This window comes from Bos indicus, chromosome 5, assembly GCF_029378745.1.
Source record: "Bos indicus isolate NIAB-ARS_2022 breed Sahiwal x Tharparkar chromosome 5, NIAB-ARS_B.indTharparkar_mat_pri_1.0, whole genome shotgun sequence".
Taxonomy (NCBI): Eukaryota; Metazoa; Chordata; class Mammalia; order Artiodactyla; family Bovidae; genus Bos; species Bos indicus.
In genome coordinates, this window is record NC_091764.1 from 31479690 (window position 1) to 31499141 (window position 19452).

The 19452-nt window shown below is 38.4% G+C and overlaps 1 protein-coding gene across 1 annotated transcript; it reads right to left on the reverse strand.

Annotated features, from left to right (window-relative positions):
- Window positions 1–16373: 16373 nt before the first annotated feature.
- Window positions 16374–17303, reverse strand: LOC109558701 (olfactory receptor 8S1-like). Its single transcript, XM_070788710.1, has one exon. The coding sequence runs from the start codon at window positions 17301–17303 to the stop codon at window positions 16374–16376; it is 930 nt and encodes a 309-aa protein (XP_070644811.1).
- Between the last annotated feature and the right edge of the window lie 2149 nt (window positions 17304–19452).

The window sequence follows — 19452 nt, forward strand, 5'->3', positions numbered from 1 at the left end:
GTTAAACATCACATTAAATTTTAATAGATTTTTTAAAATACGAAGCATTTTCTCATGTCTTGTCTCTGTTTATGCTGAAAGAAATTCTATGAAGTATTTCAGACATGGACACTTATCTTCATTTTACCCCTTGGAAATATGATATAGAGACATTAACAACCAGTAGAAGAATCAGGAAATAACTTCCATAGTATTTCCCCTAATTCTCATCCCAATATCTAGGTCTGGTCCACAAGAATAAAGATCACTTTTCTTATCTTTAAACAAAAATTTTTTTTAATGTGGTAAAAGTCTTACTATAAAAACACTATTTTAATGATATTTAGCTATACTAAATACCATATTTCAGTGGTACTAAATCCATTCACATTGTTGTGCAACTTTCACCATTATCCATCTCCAGAATTGTTCACTTTCCTAAACTGAAACTGTGTTCCCATTAAAAAATTAACTCCTCATTCTCCACCCTGCTTCCAGCCCCTGGCATCTACCAGTGTACTTTCTGACACTATGAATTTGACTGTTCTAGGTATTTTGTGGAATCAAATCCATTTCTCCTGTCTTGACATTCAGAGTTCTTCTTCCTCTGTCCTTAATCTATATTTTAGCCTTTTTGACCCCTTTTGATACTAGAAAGGTCTTATATTTCTCTCTTTGACTACATGGTTTTCTTTCAGATGTTCTACTTTTTTATTCCACTGATTCAGACTCTCATTCACCTTCCAGCCTTACCTCAAATCCTGCTATTTCTTCAAAGCAAATATAGTTAAAAACCTGATCATGTTAACAAAGTTCAAATTCATCTTACACGCATGTCTAGGTTACCTGTGTGCTTGGACAGGCAGGGCGCCGTTCACCTTTGTGTGATTTCAGCTAGTGGTGGTGATGCAGAAACAGTTGGAGAATTTACTTTTGAGGAACCTGCTTGGATAAAATTGTGAATATTTTTCAAAGCAGATGTCTTCTTGGGATCTACTCAAGCAAAGTGAAATGATACATTTGTTCTATTCTTTTCAGGAACTTGGTTATTTCATGTATTTGTGAACAGGGCTATCCTGAAAATTGCTCCCACTTTTCTACTTCCATGAACAAGATGGATCTGACCATGTAACTTGGGGAGTTCAGTGTCTCAACCAAGAAGAGTGTAGCATTTCTGAATAATATTTTTCTCTCATGTTCTAACTTATGCATTTTGTGTGGGTGAAGCGACTATTTGGATCATATGATATGGGGAATCACAGAAAAGGGCCTCACCCTTCCTCATTCTTCTAAATACGATCTCTAACTAAACTAAAAGAGAAGATGGTCAGCAAAATTAAAACACATAGAAATTTCTAGGAAGGAAAAATAGAGGGGGGATATCAAGATATTTTGGAAGATATTACCATACTCCTGGCTATTTCTGGAAAGCCAGTTCCTGTGTTCAGGTTTTCCCATTCAAGTAGACACATCATAGGTAAAGTCTTCCTATAAGGGAGCGTATGTCACAAGAATCTGACTCTCCACAGCAGATAGCTTTTTCTTCTTGCTATAAGTGAGAATTGGCTATTAGAATGGTTCAAGCTTTAAAAACACTGGGATTGCCACAAGATTAAGATTACCTCTTGACTCCCTTAACCTAGAGCGGTGTTATTCTGCAATACAGGCCACTGTGGAAGGACAAAACCAATTTCTCAAAAGAAGCTCATATTCTGAACAGGTATATAGTTCATTAGAACTTCCTCACATGGTCTCAGATCCAGTAACCTGCTATATCTTCATTTATTTCGTCTGAGATTCTGAATACTTCTGAAGAATACCACTGAAGGAAAAAATTCTCTAACAGACCCAATGAGAGTGCCATCTGTTCTTATACAGCCAAGAGCTGGGTTGGCACCCAGGGGAAGCTGGGTCAATGCCCTGTACTCTCTGAAGCTTACCCTGAAGCCAAATTCCAGACTCACTAATTGCATGTTTCCCTGTTAGCTAGAAAGGTAAGCTGTAAGAGACACAGGGGAGTATTTGAAATTTCCGAATTAAAGCAATTATTTAAAGTCTAAAAAAAGAACACTTATTAGGCTGATAGAGACTGGAGAGAAATGAATAAGAAAGGCATCTCCCCCCCCTCCCAGCTTTATTGAGATATAATTGACATATAATATTGTGTAAGTTTAAAGTGTACAAAGTGATTGTTTGAAACAAGTATATATTGCAATTTGTTTCACTGTGTGTTTTTTAAAAAAAATCATTCCATGTAACTTAAACAGGTAACTTACTGTTTAGAATTTTAAAAACTTTAAAAAAATGTTATATTTTATATTGAAGTATAGTGATTAATAATGTGATAGTTTCAGGTGTATAGTAAAGTGATTCAGTTATATGTATACATGTATCTTTTTTTTTAACCACATCATGTTAGGTGACATATCCTTCACCTGTCATAATTACAATTTTTTGGTTGGTCTTATGGTGAGACTATTTAAGATTTATTCTCTTAGCACTTTTCAATATATGGTAGAGTGTTATTAAGTACAGTCACTATGCTGCATATTAGATTCCCAAAACTTATTCATCTTAGAGCTGGAAGTTTAGTTTTAGATTATTTCCATATCTTGGCTACTGTGAATAATGCTGCAATAACATAAGAGTGCATATATTTTTGATATCTTATTTTCATTTCTTTTGGGTATATACCCAGAAGTGGAATTTCTGGATCATATGGTAATTATGTTTTTAATTTTTTGAGGTACCTCCATACTGTTTTCCATAATGGGTGAACCAATTTACATTCCCACCAATAGTGCACAAGTGTTCCCTTTTCTCCAACATTTATTATTTGTCATCTTTTAAATGATAACCATTCTGATAAGCATGAGGGGATATCTCATTGTGGTTTTGATTTTCATTTCCTTGATGATTAGTGATGTTGAACATTGGTCATTTGGATGTCTTCTTTGGGAAAAATGTCTATTCAAGTCCTTGGCCCACTTTAAAATTGATTTGTTTGATTTCTGTTATTGAGTTGTGTGAGTTATTTATATATTTTGAATGTTAACATCTTATCAAATATATGGTTTACAGGTATTTTTTCCTATTACTTTGGTTGCCTCCTTATTTTTTTTTTTTTTTTTTTGTTTCTTTGGCTGAGCAAATGTTTTAGTTTGATGTAGTTCCACTTATTGATATTTGCTAGTCGTTTGCGCTTTTGGTGTTATGTCAGCAAAATCATTGCCAAGACCAGTGTCAAGGAGCTTTTTTCTTATGTTCTCTTCTATGAGTTTTATGGTTTCAGGTTTTATAAATTTTATGATCTTTATAAAGATTTTTTCAAATCTTTAATCCATTTTGAGTTTATTTTTTATGTATGGTGTAAGATCCAGTTTCATTCCTTTTCACGTGGCTGTCCAGTTTTCCCAGTTGAAGAGACTATCCTTTTCATACTATATATTCTTGTCTTCTTTGTTGTAAATTGATAGACTTCATATGTGTGGGTTTATTTCTGTGCTCTCTATTTAGTGCCATTAATCTCTGTATTCTTGTTTTTATGCCAGTATCATACTGTTTTGATTACTATTGCTTTGTAATATAGTTTATAATCAGGAATGTGATGCCTTTGGCTTTATTCTTCTTTCTCAAGATAGCTTTAGCTATGCAGGATCTTTTATGGTTCCATATAAATTTTAGCACTTTTTTCTTCTGTTTCTGTGAAAAATGCCATTGACATTGTAATAGAGGTTAAAATCAATATAGATATAGATTGTGTTGGGTACTATGAACACTTCAACAATATTAATTTTTCATGATTATGGACTATCTTTCCATTCATTTTTGTCATTTTCTTTCATCAATGTCTTATAGCTTTCATTGTACAGTTTGTTTTCAGCCTCTTGGTTAAAGTTATTCTTAGGTGTTTTATTCTTTTTCATGTAATTGTAAATGGGATTGTTTTCTTAATTTCTTTTTCTGCTAGTTTATTATAAATGTACAGAGATGCTATACATTTTTTATATATTGATTTTGTGTCCTACAAGTTTATGGAATTCGTTTATGTGTCCTAACAGTTTTTTTTGTGGAGTTTTAGGGTTTTCTATATAAAATATCATGTCATCTACAGATAGAGGTAGTTTTGTTTCTTTTGTTCAATTTGGATAACCTTTCTTTATTTATATATCTAGTTAGTATTTAGCAAAATTTATTTGTTGTTGCCTGGTTGCTTTGGCTAGGAGTTTCAACACTATTTTGAATAAAATTGGTGAGAGTGAGTATTCTTGCCTTGTTCCTGAATTTAGAGGAAAACTTTCAGTTTTTCACCATTAAGTATGATGTCAGCTGTGGCTCGCCATATATGGCCTTTTTATGTTGAGGCATTTTCCATGTATACCTACTTTGCTGAGAGTTTCTTTTTTAATCATGAGTGGATGTTAAATTCTATCAAATGATTTTTATGCATCTATGAGATGATCATATGATTTTTGTTCTTCAATTTGTTAGTGTGGTGGTATATTACATTGATTGATTTGTGGATGTTGAATTATCCTTGCATCTCTGGAATAAATCCCACTTGATTATGGTGTGGGCTTCCCTGGTAGCTCAGCTGGTAAAGAATCTGGCTACGATGTGGGAGACCTGGCTACCTTCCATAGTGAGAAGATCCCCTGGAGAAGGGAAAGGCTACCATCTCCAGTGTTCTGACCTGGAGAATTCCATGGACTATATAGCCTATGGGGTTTGCAAGATTCAGACATGGCTGAGTGATTTTCACTTACCACTTTCCATATAATATTAGAATTAGCTTGCTGAGTTTTGTAAAAATTATTGGTGAGATTTCTTGTGGAATTAAGTTAAATCTATTGTTCAACCCGGAGAGGACTGACATTTTTACTTTATTGAAAGTTCTAACTTAAATATAAAGCTGGCTGAGGTTTAGTCTCAGCTCTCCAACTCTAAAAAAGCTTTTTAGATTCTTATGTCTTCTTGAGTCACTTTTGGGTAATTGCATTTTAATGGGAGTTTAGTTATCTAAGTTTTCAAATTTATTGACATATGTCATTTATATTATCCTCTCAATATGTTTGATATTTATAGTAGGTTATTTAAGTATACTGTTTAATTCTTAAGATTGTTTCTTTGGTGCTTCTCTCTTTTTTCTTGAGTAAACTTGACAGAAGTTTATCTACTTTATGTTTCCAAAGAACAAATCTTGTTTTTTATTTTATTGAGAAGTAATTGACATAACATTATATTAATTTCAGATGTACAGCAGTGATCTGATATTTGTATATATTGCAAAATTATCACCATGGTAAATATAGTTAATATCCATCACCACACATAGAGCTACAATTTTTCTTGTGATAAGAACTTTTAAGATCTACTGTCTTTGACTTTCAAGTAAACAATATAGTATTATTAACAATAGTTACCATGCTGTACATTACATCCCCAGGACTTATTTATTTTATAACTGGAAGTTTCTACCTTTTGACCCTCAAGTCTTCACCTACTTCACCCACCCCTTACCTCCTTATCTCTGGTAACCACCAGTCTGTTCTCTGTGTCTATGAGTGTGTTGTTTATTTTTTAATTTGACATATAACATATAAATTTAAGGTATAGAACATGTTAATTTGGTGTATTTATTATAATAGTGTTGTCATTTTAATGATTATTAGCACTTCTATTATGTTACATAAATATTCTATTTCTATTTTAGTGGTCAGTAAATGGCAACCCACTCAAGTGTTCTTGCCTGGAGAATCCCAGGGACGAGGGAGCCTGATGGGCTGCCATCTATGGGGTTGCACAGAGTCGGACACGACTGAAGTGACTCAGCAGCAGCATAATTAGTTCTAGTCTCTTGCTGCTGCTGCTGCTAAGTCGCTTCAGTCATGTCCGACTCTGTGTGACCCCATAGATGGCAGCCCACCAGGCTTCCCCGTCCCTGAGATTCTCCAGGCAAGAACACTGCAGTGGGTTGCCATTTCCTCCTCCAATGCATGGAAGTGAAAAGTGAAAGTGAAGTTGCTTCCTTAGCGACCTCATGGACTGCAGCCTACCAGGCTCCTCTGTCCATGGGATTTTCCAGGCAAGAGTACTGGAGTGGGGTGCCATTGCCTTCTCCCTCTAGTCTCTTAGGAGGTGTAAAGATTATAATACAATGTTGTTGTTCATGTTCACTCTACTATGCTTTAGATCTCTTGGATTTATTTACTACTATTTGAAAGTTTGTACCCTTAAACAATATTTGTCCTATCACCCCACCCCCCATTTCTTTTTTTTTTTTTTTGGCTGCTGAACTCCCTTTTATTTATTTATTTTTTTTCTTTTTCCTTTTTTTTTTTTTATTTCAGGTATACACGTGCTCCCCATCCTGAACCCTCCTCCCTCCCCCCTCCCCATACCATCCCCCTGGGCCGTCCCAGCGCACCAGCCCCAAGCATCCAGCATTGTGCACTGAACCTGGACTGGCATCTCGTTTCATACATGACATTTCACATGTTTCAATGCCATTCTCCCAAATCTTCCCCCCCTCTCCCTCTCCCACAGAGTCCATAAGACTGTTCTATACATCAGTGTCTCTTTTGCTGTCTCGTATACAGGGTTATCGTTACCATCTTTCTAAAGTCCATATATATGCGTTAGTATACTGTATTTATGTTTTTCCTTCTGGCTTACTTCACTCTGTATAATAGGCTCCAGTTTCATCCACCTCATTAGAACTGATTCAAATGTATTCTTTTTAATGGCTGAGTAATACTCCATTGTGTATATGTACCACAGCTTTCTTATCCATTCACCTGCTGATGGACATCTAGGTTGCTTCCATGTCCTGGCTATTATAAACAGTGCTGCGATGAACATTGGGGTACACGTGTCTCTTTCCCTTCTGGTTTCCTCAGTGTGTATGCCCAGCAGTGGGATTGCTGGATCATAAGGCAGTTCTATTTCCAGTTTTTTAAGGAATCTCCACACTGTTCTCCATAGTGGCTGTACTAGTTTGCATTCCCACCAACAGTGTAAGAAGGTTCCCTTTTCTCCACACCCTCTCCAGCATTTATTATTTGTAGACTTTTGGATCGCAGCCATTCTGACTGGTGTGAAATGGTACCTCATAGTGGTTTTGATTTGTATTTCTCTGATAATGAGTGATGTTGAGCATCTTTTCATGTGTTTGTTAGCCATCTGTATGTCTTCTTTGGAGAAATGTCTATTTAGATCTTTGGCCCATTTTTTGATTGGGTCATTTATTTTTCTGGAGTTGAGCTGTAGGAGTTGCTTGTATATTTTTGAGATTAGTTGTTTGTCGGTTGCTTCGTTTGCTATTATTTTCTCCCATTCTGAAGGCTGTCTTTTCACCTTGCTAATAGTTTCCTTTGATGTGCAGAAGCTTTTAAGTTTAATTAGGTCCCATTTGTTTATTTTTGCTTTTATTTCCAATATTCTGGGAGGTGGGTCATAGAGGATCCTGCTGTGATGTATGTCAGAGAGTGTTTTGCCTATGTTCTCCTCTAGGAGTTTTATAGTTTCTGGTCTTACGTTGAGATCTTTAATCCATTCACCCCCCATTTCTTGTAATCATCATTTTACTCTCTGATTTTAAGAGTTTGGCTTTTATAGATTTCATATAAAAGTGACATCACACGGTATTTGTTATTCTCTGTTTGACTTATCTCACTTAGCATAAGGTGCTCAAAATCCATCCTTATTTTTGAAAATGGCAGGCAGGTTGTCCTTTTTCTTGTGGATGAATAATATTCCATTTTATACATACACACAGATACACACACACACATATAACATCTTCTTTATCCATTTTTCTGTTGATAGACAGATTATTTCCATTTCTTGGCTATTCTTAATAATGCTGCAGTAAACATAGGATTGTATAAATCTCTTCATATTCTACTTTCATTTCCTTTAAGCTTATACCCAGAAATGATATTGCTGAATCAAATGGTAGTTCTATTTTTGGCTTTTTGAGGAGCTTTCATATTGTTTTCCACAACATAAATACCCATTTGATAATCTCTACCATTAATGGCATCAGGCACCCTTTGCAAGACTTAGTAAGAGAGGAGACCTATGATACAACTGTTAGTTATCACTGCTCCTTCCTTGGTTATATAAAAAATTGAGGGCTTAAACCAATGGGAAGGGGTTTTGGGGCCATATTGAGAATTTAGTGTTCATGGTGGGACAACATTTCCTTTTCTTTTTGTGGGGAAGGAAGGGTTACTTTCTTTTTGTAGAATCCAAAATGAATGGGGTCCTAAGAGCAGCACTTACAATAAACAGAGGATGGATGTCTGCAAGCAGAAGAGGCAGATATTATTTCTTTGCTGGACTTCTGCTTTAGCAGTAGACTTTCTGATCTTTCTCCTATGCCTCTCAGGACCAGAAAGAGAAGAACTGGAAAAGCTGACAGGGTGGAAGATGGGATGGTAGAAAAACAGCAGGCTGTTTAATTCCTATTTGGTATGGCAAGGGTATGTGAATTTCTGGGGAGAAGTCAATTGGTCATCTTGGTAGAGACCTGGTTTGGACACACCCAGGTGGCACTAGTGGTAAGGAACCTGCCTGTCAATGCAGGAGACATAAGAGATGCAGGTTGGGCAGATTTCCTGGAGGAGAAAATGGCAACACACTCCAGTGTTCTTGCCAGAGAATCCCTGTAGCTGGCAGGCTACACAGTCCATAGAGTTGCAAAGAGTTAGACATGACTCAAGTGACTTAGCACCCATTTGTCACATGCAAGGAGGTTGTTAGGTTTCTCTGCAACTAGAGCAGAGAGGGTGCTGCTGGGATTGGAGAAGAGGCGGGATATAAGAGTGTGAATGGGAGTCAAGCCTCCTAGGTCAGGGAACTGTGCAGTGAGAAGAATCAGCAAGATCTTCTGAAGAATTCCCACATGCCTCCTCCAGAGTCAATGCCTATATGACTGCTATCCTAAGGTCATTGTTTGGGTTTGGGTTGCTCATTGCCAATGAGTAAACAAGTGATGATCAACAGTGAGAAATAACAACAGGGCTAATTATAAAAGTCACTGCTTTTCCCCCCCTCTGTTTATTTATTTATTTATTTATTTTTGTCTCTAAAACTGGAGGAAATGTGTCTTAAAGGGGTGATAGAGGGGATGTCTCTGGGTCATATTAGGTCTCTTAAAATAGTGAGATCTCAGCTCACACATACATTTGGAGAAAGAGTTGTTGTTCAGTCACTCAGTCATGTCCAACTCTTTTCAACCCCATGAATGGCAGCATGCCAGGTTTCCCTGTCCTTCACCATCTCCTGGAGTTTGCTCATGTCCATTGGGTTGGTGATGCCATCCAATCATCTTGTCCACTGTTGTCCTCATCTCCTCTCATGCCTTCAGTCTTTCCCAGCATCAGGGTCTTTTCCAGTGAGTTGGCTCTTCCCAGCAGGTGGCCAAAGTATTGAAGCTTCAGCTTCAGCATCAGTCCTTCCAATGAGTATTCAGGGTTAATTTCCTTTAGGATTGACTCATTTGATCTCCTTGTAGTCCAAAGGACTCTCAAGAACCTCCTCCAACACCACAGTTCAAAGACATCAGTTTTTCAATGCTCAATCTTCTTTATGGTCCAGCTCTCACATCCATACATGACTACTGGAAAAACCATAGCTTGACTATACAGAACTTTGTTGGCAAAGTACTGTCTAGGTTTGTCATAGCTTTTCTTCCAAGGAGCAAGTGTCTTTTAATATCATGGCTGCAGTCACCATCCACAGTGATTTTGGAGCCCAAGAAAATAATGTCTTTCACTGATTCCATTGCTTCCCCATCTGTTTGCCATGAAGTGATGGGACCAGATGCCATGAAATATTTTTTTGAATGTTGAGTTTTAAGCCATTTTTGTTCACTTTTCTCTTTCACCTTCATCAAGAGGCTCTTTAGTTCTTCTTCACTTTCTGCCGTAAGGGTGGTATCATCTGCATATTTGAGGTTATTGATATTTCTTCCAGCAATCTTGATTCCACCTTGTGCTTCATCCAGCCTGGCATGTCACATCATGTACTCTGCATATAAGTTAAATAAGCAGGGTGACAATATACAGCCTTGGTGTACTCCTTTCCCAATTTGGAACCAGTCCATTGTTCCATGTCTAGTTATAACTGCATACAGGTTTCTCAGCAGGCAGGTCAGGTGGTCTGGTATTCCAATCTTTTGAAGAAATTTCCACAATTTGTTGTTATCCACACAGTCAAAGGCTTTGGCGTAGTCAGTGAAGAAGAAGTAGATGTTTCTTTGGAATTCTCTTGCTTTTTCTATAATCCAATGGATGTTGGAAAACTGATCTCTGGTTCCTCTGTTTTTTCTAAATCCAGCTTGTACATCTGGAAGTTCTCAGTTTGCTTGGTTCATGTTCTGTTGAAACCTAGCTTGAAGGATTTTGAGTATTACCTTGGTACAATGTGAAATGAGTGCAATTGTGTGGTAGTTTGAACATTCTTTGGCATTGCCCTTCTTTGGGATTGGAATGAAAATTAACCTTTTCCAGTCCTGTGGCCGCTGCTGAGTTTTCTAAATTTACTGACGTATTGAGTACAGCAGTTTCACAGGATCATCATTTAGGATTTGAAATAGCTCAGCTGGAATTCCATCACCTTTACTAGCTTTGTTTGTAGTAATGCTTCCTAAGGCCCACTTAACTTCACACTCTAGCATGTCTGGCTCTAAGTGAGTGACCTCACTATCATACTTATCCCTGTCATTAAGACCTTTTTTGTACAGTTCTTTTGTGTGTTCTTGCCACCTCTTCTTAATATCTTCTGCTTCTGTTAGGTCCTTGCTATTTCTGTCTTTTATTGCGCCCTTCCTTGCATGAAATGTTCCCTTGGTATCTCTAATTTTCTTGAAGAAATCTAGTCTTTCCCATTCTACCATTCTATTGTTTTCCTCTATTTCTTTGCATTGTTCACTTAAGAAGGCTTTCTTATCTCTCCTTGCTATTCTTTGGAACTCTGCATTCAAATGGGTATATCTTTCCCTTTCTCATTTACCTTTCACTTCTATTCTTTCCTTGGCTATTGTAAGGCCTCCTCATTTAGCCTTTTTGCATTTCCTTTTCTTTGGGACGATATTGGTCACTGCCTCCTGTACAGTGTTACAAACCTCTGTCTATAGTTCTTCAGGCTGTCTGTTTACCAGATCTGATCCCTTGAATCTATTTGTCACCTCTGCTGTATAATCATAAGGGATTTGATTTAGATCATACCCGAATGGCCCAGTGGTTTCCCCTACTTTCTTCAGTTTAAGCCTGAATTTTGCAATAAGGAGTTCATGATCCTAGCCATAGTCAGCTCCTGGTCTTGTTTTTGCTCACTAAATAGAACTTCTCCATCTTTGGCTGCAAAGAATATAATCAGTTAATTTCAGTTAATTTCTGGTGATGTCCTTATGTAGAGCTGTCTCTTGTGTTGTTGGAATAGGGTGTTTGCTATGACCAGTGTGTTCTCTTCATAAAACTCTCTTAGCTTTTGCCCTTCTTCATTTTGTACTCTAAAGCCAGACTTGCCTATTACTCCAGGTATCTCTTGAATTCCTATTTTTGCATCCCAATCCCCTACAATGCAAAGGACATCTTTTTTTTTTTTTTTTTTTTGGTTAGTTCTAGAAGGTCTTGTAAGTCTTCACAGAACCATTCAACTTCAGCTTCTTTAGCATTACTGGCTGGGGCATAGACTTGGATGACCGTGATGCTTTCTTATTACAACTTCAAAAAATTAGAAATAACAGATGTGTTGTTACTTAGTACATGATTCAGTAAACATGTTTCACTTGTGGAAAAATAAAGTTAAGTGGAACTATAAAGTGTTTTAATCTATTAACCATGTCCATGACTATAATAATTCTCATTATCGCTATACAGAAAATAGCACTGGATGATTGCAAGTTATCATGACTTTAAAACGCAATGTATTTCGAGTAAAATCATAAGTAGCATGTAAAAATGCTCAGGAAATACAAAGTTGCTGTGTCATATAACACGTATTTTATATTTCATAAATTCTTGCTAAAATAATGAGAAGGAAGACTAAAAACCCTTGCATTCTCCAAGCGGACAAACTAGAGAAAACCAGTGCTTTAAAGAAGTTGAGATGCTGGAGAGGCTAAATTTTCTTGTGTTATCTTGAATGTGCAACATTCCCCCTCAAATTCCAACTCTCATGTAATAGAAAAGCAGAGTTCTTGGCATCACCCAAGTCACTCACATGACAGTCACTCTGGGCAGAACATAGCACTTTTTTTTATCTGCAAGGCTTCCCATTCAAAGCACCAACCCCTCCATAAGCCCTAAGATGATAACTTTTCTTTCCCTGAAATTCAACATTTTTGGTGAAATCTTATGTTTTTCATTGCCTTTCTATTCATTTAATTCCAAAAAATAATTCAGTACACATGCAACTTTACTAGTCACTAGTGAAGTCACTCAGTCGTGTCTGACTGTTTGTGACCCCATGGACTGTAGCCTACCAGGCTCCTCTGTCCATGGGATTCTCCAGGCAAGAGTACTGGAGTGGATTGCCATTTCCTTCTCCAGGGGATCTTCTCGACCCAGGGATCAAACCGGGTCTCCCACATTGTAGACAGATGCTTTACCGTCTGAGCCAACTTTACTCGGTATCAGTGAAATGATAGAGAAATAAATTATGATTAAGTACAACTTTTGGCCAAGATAACTATATTTCCATTGATATGCCTTTGAGCAGGATTGAATCTGAACTGTCTTCTCCCATCCTGACCCCACCCTCAAAGTATCTTCATGCGTCTTTCTTATGCTTTTCTGTGGCATCTTTCAGCATCTAAAACAGAGGACCGCTAGAAGCTTTTAGTGTTAACTCACCAGATATCCTGAAGCCTATAGTTCTTTCTTAATTTATCATCTCTTATTAAAAATTTTTATTTATTTCTTATTTTTTACTTAAAAATTGCTTTGTTGAAGTACAGTTGCTTTACAATGTTGTGTTAGTTTCTACTGTACTCCAAAGTGAATCAGCTATACTATACATATACACATATCTTTTCTTTTTTGGATTTCCTTCCCATTAGGTCATCATAGAGCATTGAGTAGAGTTTCCTGTGCTGTACGATGTGTTCTCATTACCTATTTTATACATAGCAGGTTCGTGACATTGTACAGGAAGCAGGGATCAAGACCATCCCCAAGGAAAAGAAATGCAAAAAGGCAAAATGATTGTCTAAGGAGGCCTTACAAATATCTGTGAAAAGAAGAGAACCAAAAAGGGCAAAGGAGAAAAGGAAAGATATACCCGTTTGAATGCAGAGTACTGAAGAATAATGAAGAGAGAATAGAAAGCCTTTCTCAGTGATCAATGCAAAGAAATAGATGCAAACAATAGAATGGGAAAGACTAGAGATCTCGTCAAGATAATTAGAGATACCAAGGGAACATTTCATGCAAAGATGGGCTCAATAAAGAACAGAAATAGTATGTTCCTAAGAGAAGCAGAGGATATTAAGAAGAGGTGGCAAAAATACACAGAAGAACTATACAAAAAATATCTTCACAACCCAGATAATCACGATGGTGTGATCACTGACCTAGAACCAGACATCCTGGAATGTGAAGTCAAGTGGGCCTTAGGAAGCATCACTATGAACAAAGCTAGTGGAGGTGATGGAATTCCAGTTGAGCTATTTCAAATTCTAAAAGTGCTGCACTCAATATGCCAGCAAATCTGGAAAACTCAGCAGTGGCCACAGGACTTGAAAAGGTCAGTTTTCATTCCAGTCTCAAAGAAAGGCAATGCCAAAGAATGCTCAAACTTTTGCACAATTGCACTCATCTCACACACTAGTAAAATAATGCTCAAAAATCTCCAAATCAGGCTTCAACAGTATGTGAACCATGAACTTCCAGATGTTCAAGCTGGATTTAGAAAAGGCAGAAGAACCAGAGATCAAATTGCCAGCACCGAATTGGATCATTGAAAAAGCAAGAGAGTTCCAGAAAAACATCTGCTTTATTGACTATGCCAAAGCTTTGACTGTGTGGATCACAACAAACTGTGGAAAATTCTGAAAGAGATGGGAATACCAGACCACCTGACCTGCCTCCTGAGAAATCTGTATGCAGGTCAGGAAGCAACAGTTAGAACTGGACATGGAACAACAGACAGTTTCCAAATTGGGAAAGGAGTACATCAAGGCTGTATATTGTCACCCTGCTTGTTTAACTTATATGCAGAGTACATCAGGAGAAAAGGTGGGCTGGATGAAGCACAAGCTGGAATCAAGATTGCTGGGAGAAATATCAATAACCTCAGATATGCAGATGATACCACCCTTATGGCAGAAAGCAAAGAAGAACTAAAGAGCTTCTTGATAAAGGTGAAAGAGGAGAGAGAAAAGGCTGGCTTAAAATTCAGCATTCAATAACCCTGTGTATATGAGACAGCAAAAGAGACACTGATGTATAGAACAGTCTTTTGGACTCTGTGGGAGAGGGAGAGGGTGGGATGATATGGGAGAATGGCATTGAAATACGTATAATATCATATATGAAATGAGTTGCCAGTCCAGGTTTGATGCACGATACTGGATGCTTGGGGCTGATGCACTGGGACGACCCAGAGGGATGGTATGGGGAGGGAGGAGGGAGGAGAGTTCAGGATGGGGAGCACATGTATACCTGTGGCGGATTCATTTCGATATTTGGCTAAACCAATACAATATTGTAAAGTTAAAAAAAAAAAAAAAACACACAAAAAACTCAGCATTCAGAAAGCTAAGATCATCGCATCTGGTTCCATCATTTCATGGCAAATAGTTGGAGAAACAATGGAAACAGTGACAGACTTTATCTTTTGGGGCTCCAAAATCAGATGGTGACTGCAGCTGTGAATTAAAAGACGCTTGTTCCTTGGAAGAAAAGCTATGATCAATCTAGACAGCATATTAAAAAGCAGAGACATTACTTTGCCAACAAAGGTCCGTCTAGTCAAGGCTATGGTTTTTCCAGTAGTCATGTATGGATGTGAGAGTTGGATTATAAAGAAAGCTGAGCGCAGAAGAATTGATGCTTTTGAACTGTGGTGTTGGAGAATACTCTTGAGAGTCCCTTGGACTGCAAGGAGATCCAACCAGTCCATGCTAAAGGAAATCAGTCCTGAATATTCATTGGAAGAACTGATGCTGAAGCTGAAACTCCAATACTTTGGCCACCTGATGTGAAGAACTGACTCATTTGAAAAGATCCCGATGCTGGTAAAGATTGAGGGCAGGAGGAGAAGTGGACAACAGAGGATGAGATGGTTGGATGGCATCACCAACTCAATGGACATGAGTTTGAGTAAACTCTGGGAGTTGATGATGGACCAGGAGGCCTGGCATGCTATAGTCATGGGGTTGGAAAGAGTCAGACATGACTGAGCAACTGAACTGAACTGAACTGATCAATAGTGTATATGTGTCAATCCCAATCTCCCAATGCATCACAACCCCCAGTTTCCCCCTTGATATGCATGTGTTTGTTCTCTACATCTGTGTCTCAATTCCACATACATTCATTAATATATGATATTGTGGAAGAGGAGAGTAAAAAGAGCCGGCTTAAGACTAAGTATTAAAAAACCCAAAATCATGGCATCCGGCCCCATTACTGCATGGCAAATGGAAGGGGAAAAGGTGGAAGTTGTGACAGATTTCCTCTTCTTGGGTTCCAAAATCACTGTGGATGGTGACTCCGGCCATGAAATCAGAAGATGATTGCTTCTTGATAGAAAAGTGATGACGAACCTAGACAACGTGCTGAAAAGCAGAGACATTACTCTGCCAATAAGGTCCGTATCGTCAAAGCTATGGTCTTCGCAGTGGTCCCATATGGTTGTGAGACTGGACGGTAAAGAAGGCAGAACACCAAAGAATTGATGCTTTCAAACTCTGGTGCTGGAGAAGACTCCTGAAAGTCTGTTGGACAGCAAGGAGATCAAACCAGTCAATCTTAAGGTAAATCAACCCTGAACATTCACTGGAAGGACTGATGCTGAAGCTGAAGCTCCAGTATTTTGGTTTTCTGATGTGAACAGAGAACTCATTGGAAAAGTCCCTGATGCTTGGAAAGATTGAGGGCAGAAGGAGAAGAGGGCATCAGAGGGTGAGATGGCTGGACAGCATCATTGATGCAATGAACATGAACTTGGGCAAACTCCAGGAGATGGTGAAGGGCAGGGAGGCCTAGTGTACTACAGTCCATGGGGTCACAAAGAGTTGGACATGACTGGGTGACTGAACAACAATAGTTTGGTGTTTGTTTTTCTCTTTTTAACTTATTTCACTCTGTATGACAGTCTCTAGGTCCATCCACATCTCTACAAATGACCCTGATTTCTCTTCTCTTTACAGCTTGCTACCTCTACCATTGCAAACATTTCCCCAGGGTTCTTCTCAGAGCTGTCTTTACTTCTTTGTTTTTGAGGCTATAGATGAGGGGATTCGCTAGCGGAGTAACTACACCATACTGTATGGAAAAGATCAGCTCCAGAGGTGAACCTGAGGTTGGCATAAGATAACGGAGGAAAGCTGAGACATAGAAGAAGCTCACTGCAGTGAGGTGGGAGGAGCAGGTGGAGAAGGCTTTGCTCCTGCCTGTGGTGGAGCTGATGCTCAGGATGGTGGAAACAATGCGTGTGTAGGAGAATAAGATCAGGAAGAAGGTACCAAAGCCATGTAGCAGTGTGGAGCCTGTCAGGACAGTGACATTGGTGGAAATATCAGAGCAGGACAAAGGGAAGAGAGAGGGCAGTTCACAGGTATAGTGGGAGATGATATGGTTCTCACAGAAGTTCAAGTTCATAGCCAGAGGGATGTTGAAAACTGCATCCAGAAAACCCAGGCCCCATGAAGCCCATACCAACCTCACACAGAGCTGGCTGCTCATCACCTGACTGTAGAGCAGAGGGTAGCAGATGGCAGCATAGCGATCATAGGCCATCACTGAGAGCAAGAAGACTTCTGTCCCTCCAATGTCAAACACAAAGAAGGCTTGAGTCAGGCAGCCCTCCTTTGAAATAATTTTCTCTTTAGACAGGAGGTTCTCCAGGAGCTTGGGAACTGTGACTGAAGAGAAGCAAAGATCCAGGAAAGAGAGGTGACTCAGAAAGAAGTACATAGGTGTGTGGAGATGGGAATCAGCTCTGATCACCAGCAGCAGAATCAGGTTCCCCATCATGATTAGGAGGTAAATCCCCATGAAAAGCACAAAGAGCAGTATCTGGACTTTGGGATCAGCAGACAGCCCAAGGAGGATGAACTCAGTGATGGTGCTGTGGTTCCTCAAGGCCATTTAGAAAGGATTTTTCCTAGAAAAAAATATAGCAATGTACCTGAAACTTCTCTTCTACACCCAACTATGGAGAAAGGGATCCACTTTTATGTATTTACTCCACACTAAATAGGAGTGTGACTCCTATTTAGATTTCACGTATGTCCTTATCAAATGTCTATAAGTTTGCTTCCCCTTCTAGTGTTCTGTTTCAAATAATTATTTTTCCATAGGTGACATTCTGTTTTAAAGACACGGAAGAAATTTGCTAATTTGTGCAGACCCTGAATTTGTTCTGTCTCCTTCAACTGGGCACTGCTTTATCAGCAATGCTCTGTGCATGTTTTGTAAATCATGGCAGAGTTGCTGGGAAGCTGTTTCAGCATTTGTCTTCTCTTCCCTGTTTTCCAATCTTCCACTCCAAAACCCTTTTAGAATTCATAACTTCCTAATAATATCATTTTATCTTTCTTTAGCTTTTTATTATTGACACTATGCATTAACACCTATTGTCAATTTGACTCTCTGGGACAAGATTAAAAGATGACAGAGTGTGACTCTGTGTGCATGTATGTGAGCGTGTGTGTGTATCTGAATTTTGGATATGTGAAGAAAGGATAAGGAGGATATTGCTGAGTACCTTCTGTGAATTAGAAATTTGACTATCATAAATTATATAACTCGTCCAAGTCCCCAGTCTGTATACCTCAATTCTATAAAACCTCAAGACACTGGGTCTTTTTTTTTTTTTGGTATGGTCATGATTTATCTATTTTTATTTGCTAATTTATGGGATAGAAAATCCACATTTCTTTTATTCTTCACATTTATATTTTAAAATTTTTAATTAGAGGATAATTGTTTTGCAATATCGTGTTGGTTTCGGCCGTACAACATCACAGAACAGTCATAACTATATATTTCCCTCCCTGTCGAGCCTCCCTCTCCCACCCCATCATCACAGAACACTGAGCTGAGCTCCCTGTGTTATACAGCAGCTTCCCACTAGCTGTCTATTTTATACATGGTTGTGTATATATGTTAATGCTACTCTCTCAATTTGTCCCACCCTCTCCTTCCCTCACTGTGTCCACAAGTCTGTTCCCTATGTCTGGAGACATCAGGTCTTTCTACCATGCAACAACTTTCACTTAAGGCTTGGCTTTCATTTGGTGATCATTTTGCAATATATACAAGTATCAAATCATTATGTTGTATATTTGAATATAACAAAAGGTTATGTGTTGTATTTCAATTAAAATTGTCATTTTTTCATTTCATTTCATAAAACATTCTGGGTAGATTATTATATCCTAATTTTTCTAATGTAGAATGAGAAGTATGGGAATATCTTGTCTTACCAGAGTGAATAAGTGACTACACCAGGATTTAACCTATGTCTTCATTATTGTTCTCATCTGGCACTTTTGCCTTTCATTTTCTTACGTTTTTCTTAAATATGCTGATTCTCCTCATGTGGCAGCCAGTGAGGTGCTCCAATTGGGAGAAAGAACTCAACATGCAGCTGAAAATGATGAGCTTGCTGACAGCTTCCAGTTGATGCTTTGAAAATAACTGCAGCTTTAGTGGAGGCCAAACTTCCCAGGCAATGACCGAGCATACCTTAGATACCACATTTTGACCATTTTTGCCTTGTCTGAGGGTCAGTCATTGCCCCAGAGCTCCCAACCCATCCAAGGGTTGGATAATCCTTGTCAGGTCTGTAGTGTAGTCTGAAACCCTCCCTAGACGATTCTGCTTTCCTTCCCTCTTTCCTGTTAGCAGTGTTATGTCTGGTCTGAAGGCTTTTCCAGCCCAATTCTATGTCCTTGCTCTTTGTGTTTCACAGGTTCCTCTCCCTCTCCCCCAGTCTCATGTAATGCTACTACTACCAAAGTATCTGTTCTGGGAGGACCTCAACAGATATACTTCCACTCTGTGCTAATTCATTAGCTCACCCACCGTAAGCAACTCCCTTTATTTTATGCCTTTGCTGAATCACTGTCTTCTTTTGGCAGTTAGTGGTTAGAATGTATATGGCACATTTCTTTATTTTTCCTTCCCAAACAATAATACTACAGTTCCTTGAAGAGAGTGATTATGCTCTATATTACTTTGTATCTCCATGCCATAACTCTTGGTCCAGTGAAAAGCACATATGGTTGGTCTT

Bases quoted from the DNA above. Each gene is read 5' to 3' on its own strand.
- LOC109558701 (XM_070788710.1), bottom strand. From the start codon at position 17,303: ATGGCCTTGAGGAACCACAGCACCATCACTGAGTTCATCCTCCTTGGG.